Source organism: Dichotomopilus funicola, assembly GCF_033296635.1.
Source record: "Dichotomopilus funicola strain CBS 141.50 unplaced genomic scaffold C8A04scaffold_18, whole genome shotgun sequence".
NCBI lineage: Eukaryota > Fungi > Ascomycota > Sordariomycetes > Sordariales > Chaetomiaceae > Dichotomopilus > Dichotomopilus funicola.
The window spans coordinates 422,213-428,000 of record NW_026944039.1 but is presented as its reverse complement, the minus strand read 5'-3'; the positions used below and the strand labels follow the sequence as shown (position 1 = coordinate 428,000).

The window sequence follows — 5,788 nt, the reverse complement described above, 5'->3', positions numbered from 1 at the left end:
CCCATCCCCCCCCGCCCTCCATGCCGTACTAACCACCTCAGCCTGCTGCCCCGCCCACTCCCCAAACCGCGCCATCAACCTCCTCCGCATCCCCGCATCCCTCCCCACCATCACAGCCCACCCTTCAATAACCTCATCCGTCAACCCCGTCTCAGCACGCAACCTCGCCCTCTCAACCCCCTTGCGCACTTCATTCTCCCGCGCAAATACCCTCTTCCCCGGATCTGTCGCCGCTAGCCATGTGCGGAAGAGGATACCCTCCGCTGTATCGGACAATGTTCCAGTTGTAGTCGCACTGCCGACATCGTCGTCTGCACCAGGACCGGCGGGTACCGTCCCCCCAACATCAGCCGCGTCATAGGTATCGTCGCGTTCGTCGTCGTCGGAGTCGAAGGCGGCCAGGGCGGAGAGCACGGCGGCTTTGTGGGAGGCGGGTTTGGGGGCGGCCAGTAAGGTGTCGGCGTTGCCGGGGCGTTTGCCGATGTGTAGACTCCCGAGGGGGGCGTTGAGGATGGCGTCATCTGAGTCGTCTTCGGTGAGGTTGGTGGCTGGGTGAAGGGGAGGCGTGGGGCGTGGGATGAGGGAGGATCGGCGGGGTTGTGGAGTGGGTTGCGAAGGAGAGAGGTCTTCGGTGCGGTCGGCGGTTTGGAGGTGTTGTGGCAGGGAATCGTCGAGGAGGTGGGAGATGACGATTTCAGGGGAGTCGGAGTATTCGTCGAGCAGCTTGGCGATGAATCCCGTGCCGAGGTCTGGGAAGAGGTCTTGGACTTGGGAGATTTGGCTCATGCGGTGGATATGGATTTCTTGTTGGACTTGGGCGTCGTCGAATTCGGCGAGGCCTTTGCCTTTGTCGACTTTGCGCTTGATCAAACGCTTGGGCTTGGTGATGCCGCTGCCTGCTTTCTTGAAGGTACCGAGCTGGGTGAGAACAGTCTTAGCCCGGGTTGAGGTGCCCGGGGTCTGCTCGAGTCGGCGTTGTAACCTTTGGAGTAATGGTGTGGATGTGACGAGCTCGGCAACGAGAGAGTCGTTGACGTTAAGTGGACCGGTCCTGTGTGTTTCCGCAGCCGCTTTAAGAGAGTAAAGCTGGTCGGTCAAGGACGACAGTTTCTGGCCTTCCGCCAGCCCCGTGAGGCAGAGGTACGTCGTAGCAATCAGGACCTTCCGGAGCGGGGGATTCGTAATCTTATAGCAGCTGATTAAACCGTCCACGAAGTCGCTCCCGGCTAGAAAGAACTCGGCAACAGGGGGCGAAACACGAATCAAGTCGTTTACGCGTTCTAAACGTTCTTCAATGCCTTTGAGATCCCCGCCATCAAGACCGGCGTCGAGGTTTTTGATCAGGAACTTTTTGAGAGCAGCCAAAGACGAGTCCAGACCGGTTTTGGAAGAAGCAGGTAGACCGTCGAGTACCGGCAAGACCTTGTTGTGGCCATATAACCTGCTCAGATCTGCTGCCAACTCCCACTGCAATAATTCGCTAGGCACCGACGGCGACTGAAGTAACCTGGTAGTGACTTCGAATGTCGTTTTTAACAGCCTTTTGGCAGCTTGGGATGGTCCTAAAATGGCGATACCTCCTAACGCAACTTCCCGAGTAAAGCTCGTGAGAAAGCCTGGTAAGCTATCATCCTTGCTTGAAACGGTCGTAAACTCGGAGTCAGATAGTGAGAGGTGGCTGTCAAGAAGAGCCTGCCAGGCACCAAGACAAGCGGTCCATTCATCGGGTGGGAGTTGGTCCCGCCATGTCGATATGGGAAATAGTGCGAATGCGGGCAGTCGTGAAGCCATGGTGTTGAGAGACCTTCAGGGGTAAGGGGTGTTGTCCAAACAATGGGTCGCCTGGGTGTAATTGCTAAGTAAATAATTTATGCCCTCAGCAGGAGCACTGAAGAAACTCGAACCTGTGAGTTTTAGCAAGCGAAAAAAACAAATCGGGAAAACCTAAAATTTTGCCTACTGGCCACAATGCCACAGCTTTTCTGATCGCCCAGCAGTTCGGCGAAGAATGCCTCTTTATGATGGGTGTCTTGTTGCGGTAGGGCCTTCTGTACGGAGTACCAGGGTGGGACGGAGCTCACCGGATGCGTCACTGACCGTGGGGCGGGCCACAAGCCACATTCCAGAGCTTAATGCACCGCCACCGCACAGCTGTGCGCCACAACCCTTGCCAAGCGTCACCCCACCAGACCTGAATCTCAAAATTGTCGAAATTGGAAAAAAGTTCGCGATCTCGAGACCTCCAACCAAGCATACAGCCGCCATCTTTCAGCCTTCATCACTTTGCCGAACCGGTACGTCGCATTTCACTGCTCGATGCCATTGAAACATAACATTGTTTCCTTGACCTTTAGGGAAGCAGGAAATGTAAGCGACCAAACTAACTAACTGCGCGCAGTGTTCGAGTCGTGAAGGCACTTTCCCACCTCCAAAATCAACCAACACCCCATCCCTCGAACCACCGAGACCCAATTCGCCAAAATGTCTTACAACAAGCCCGAGAAGGACTTCGGAGAGGCCCCCAAGGTCCACAAGATCCGTCCGTAGCCCCTTCCCTCTTGCCCCGAGGCCCTGAAATGAACCGAACCGAACACCTCACTGACAATTCGGATACACAGGCATCACCCTCACCTCCCGCAAGGTTCAGGCCCTCGAGAAGGTCTGCCAGGAGCTGATCGAGCGTGCCAAGACCAAGGACCTGCGCGCCAAGGGCCCCGTCCGTCTGCCCACCAAGACCCTCAAGATCATGGTGCGTTGAAACATGTCTATTACTACCAAACCGATTGTCAGGTCGGTTCGGGATGAATGAATGAAATGCTAACGGGGCAATCCCCAAACCGCAGACCCGCAAGACTCCTTGCGGTGAGGGTTCCAAGACCTGGGATCTCTACGAGATGCGCATCCACAAGCGCCTGATCGACTTGACTGCTCCCACGGAGATTGTCAAGCAGATCATCATCAACATTGAGGCTGGTGTTGAGGTTGAGGTTACCATTGCCGCTTAAGCGGTTTAGCATTGGAGCCGAGGGCCTGGGAGGAGAAAAAAAGGTAGGAATAAGTGGGACAGAGCGAATGGTATCGAATCACGAGATACTAGGGAGATATTCCTTGGGCGTGTTGTAGCGATAATACATTTGCTGTCTCGCACATGTGGTCCGTGATTTATGCTGTGGTTTCGGTTGTGAGAGATATGTGACCCCATGCCAGGGAAACACAACGTAGCCCGGATGGGTGAAAGTGTCTCGGTTGCTTCCCTTTCTCCTTTGTGAGGCTTGCTAATTTACAACATAAATGTACAAGTTACGCGAAGCCAACGGACCTAGAAGCCCGTGGCGCCTCTCCAGGCTCTATTCTTGTCACACACACTCCTACTCCCTCCTAGTCGTCTCGTTAGGCTCCGTTGACTCCGTTGACTCCGTTGACTCCGTTGGCTCCGTTGACTCCGTTGACTCCGTTGACTCCGTTGAGCCCGCCGGCTCCTCTGGCTCATCCAATCCAAAGTCCTCATCAACGTCTTCCATATCGTCATACGGTCGTGATCTATCACGCCGCGGAGAAGCAACCGTCTTCTCCGACTCATCAAAAACCGGCGAGTCCGGTATCAACGGCGAGGGCCCAAACCTCGCCCTATCCATCGAAACCCGAACAATCTCACGTTCCCGCCGCTGGAACTTCCGCCAGTCCGTCCCCTGTTTCGGCCACGCCCCCGGAATCGCCTTGGGCCGCATGTGCTGGTCGAGACGAAGCATGGCGCGGTTGTACTCGTATTCGTTGACATAAGTCCCCTTCAGCCAGCGACCGCCCTGGTTCCCGGTGGCAAACGCGCGGCGACCGTGGAGGATGTAGCGGTTGTTGAAGATGACACATTCGCCTTCCTGCAGCTTGGTTTCGAACATGTGCGTGTTGGACTCGGCGAGTTCTTGGAACCGGGCTGCGGCGCGCTTCCAACGGATGAAGTTCCGAACATGCTCGGCCTTTTGTGGGGGGCGGAAGGGCTGCTGGAACGGCGGCGACCAGCGCGTTTCGGCCTGGGAGGCGTCGGGGGAAAGCAGGATTGTTGGACTCGTCCGTGTGTAGTCGTGGCCGTTTTTATTGTAGCCGTGCGTGACGGGGTGGGTTTTCAGGGTAGTGCGACTCCATGGTGTGGCTAAGTGCAGCTCGACGGCGGCGCGGGCGCCGTTGCTGAACAGGGACTCGCCACCCTCAGCGTCGTTGGATAGGCAATGCAGGAGCTGCAGGTGGGGGACATCGGGGTAGTAGAGGAGGTCCTGGTGTAGACCCAGGAACTGGCTGGTGTACGCTACGTTCTCAGCGTTGGGCTTCGAGCGCACATCCCAGGTTCGGCCATAAAACGTCTCCATGATTGGGCCGATTTGCTTCGCGATGCGCTCGACAGCCTCTTCGTCAGAGGGCACGCCGCGCACAAAGATCAAGCCCATCTCACGGAGGTCGTTGAGGGCTCGCCAGAATTGATCCCCGCCAGCCATCCAGTCCTGGTAATCGACTTTGCCGCGACCCTGATCCAAAAGGCCCTCGAACATGGGTCGATCCCAGAGAAGTCTGGCGCCGGGCGAGTGCCGATACATAGGAGCTCTGTCCCATTTCTTCAAGTACTCTACCGTTGCAACGGGGTACACAGAGATATGTTGGGCCCCGCCGCTCAGGGGGTCGTTGGCCCAAACGACGCGGAGCGAACCGTCGTTGTCCAGCTGGGCTGTCTCGATCTCAGGGTTCTCTGGAAGGCTGGTAGTCGAGAAGTTCTTTTGTCCCGAGTCTGGGTCGACACAAAGGGGACAAGGGCACGAGTCGCGAAGCCAAAGGGTGGATATCAGAGGCTTATGCTTTTGACGGGCTTTGGCTTCGGCTTTGGCTTCGGATGCGGTGTCGACTTCGCCTTCGGAGTCATGCTCGGCTTCAGCTTCTGATTCAGCCTCGACTTCAGGTTCAAGCTCGACATACGCTGCTTCCTCGGCAGCTGGAAGCGTTATTCTAAGATAGCTTTCGCCGTATTCAACCTCTCCAGCATCAGTTTTGACTGTGACGAAGCTTCCGGTCTTGGGGTTGAAATCATCGAAGGACACTTTGTCTTTATCCCATTCATCCTCTCTCCATTTCCACCTCTTAAATTGATAGGTAGTGGCTTGATCGGTCTCTGCTGGCGGCGGTGGTAGTCCAATTTTCCCAAGCCTCCTCAATGCGTGCCGTAGCGCCTTTGCCTTCCTTACCCTCTGACCTCCAGGACCCTCTTTCCACGGTTGAGTGTCTGCCCCATGACTTTTCCATGGCGGTTTTTGACCGGCCCTCCATGGAGGCGTATAATATTCTCGGCGGGGCGCATAATTCAGGGTGCAGGTCGTGGGGATCGAAGATTGTAAGCCGGCTAGGCGCCGGATGGCGGTTTGGGACGCTGGAACCGAGGCCGTGAGCCGGGCAGCTGGGAGTCGCATGGCCAACAGGCCAGCGCGGTAGGATCCCGAGACTCGGGAAGCCATGGGAAACGGCGTCAGGAGGCGGCGACAGGCAGCGTACCAAAGGCGACAGGGAGAGACAGCCAGCCGGCCGAGGAACCATGGAAGGTGTTTGAAGGTGAAGGTGATGGTGGGGTCAAAACTTCTGCCGTTTCTCACCGCCCTCCGGCCCGGGCCGAGGTAAGTTCATGGCGGAGCAGTTGACAGCCCTCAAGACCAACAGATAGAAGAAGGGGGTAGGAGTAGAGGAACGAAGAGATGCTGGTAAAGACGTGGGGCATTAAGGTGCTGGGAGAAGAAGACGGAAGGAGGGGGGGGGG

General features: G+C 56.7%; 2 protein-coding genes across 2 annotated transcripts; both read right to left on the bottom strand.

Moving 5' to 3' along the window:
* Positions 1-3: 3 nt before the first annotated feature.
* On the bottom strand, positions 4-1,791 carry C8A04DRAFT_10883 (uncharacterized protein; the record flags this gene model as incomplete). Its single annotated transcript, XM_062776749.1, has 1 exon — positions 4-1,791. A coding segment is annotated over one exon (1,788 nt), but the record flags the coding sequence as incomplete, so codon positions are not given.
* A 593-nt stretch (positions 1,792-2,384) lies between these two features.
* On the bottom strand, positions 2,385-5,492 carry C8A04DRAFT_36090 (uncharacterized protein; the record flags this gene model as incomplete). Its single annotated transcript, XM_062783401.1, has 3 exons — positions 2,385-2,388; positions 3,622-4,841; positions 5,226-5,492. 3 exons carry the CDS (start codon positions 5,490-5,492, stop codon positions 2,385-2,387), a joined length of 1,491 nt encoding a protein of 496 aa, XP_062638551.1.
* Positions 5,493-5,788: the final 296 nt, after the last annotated feature.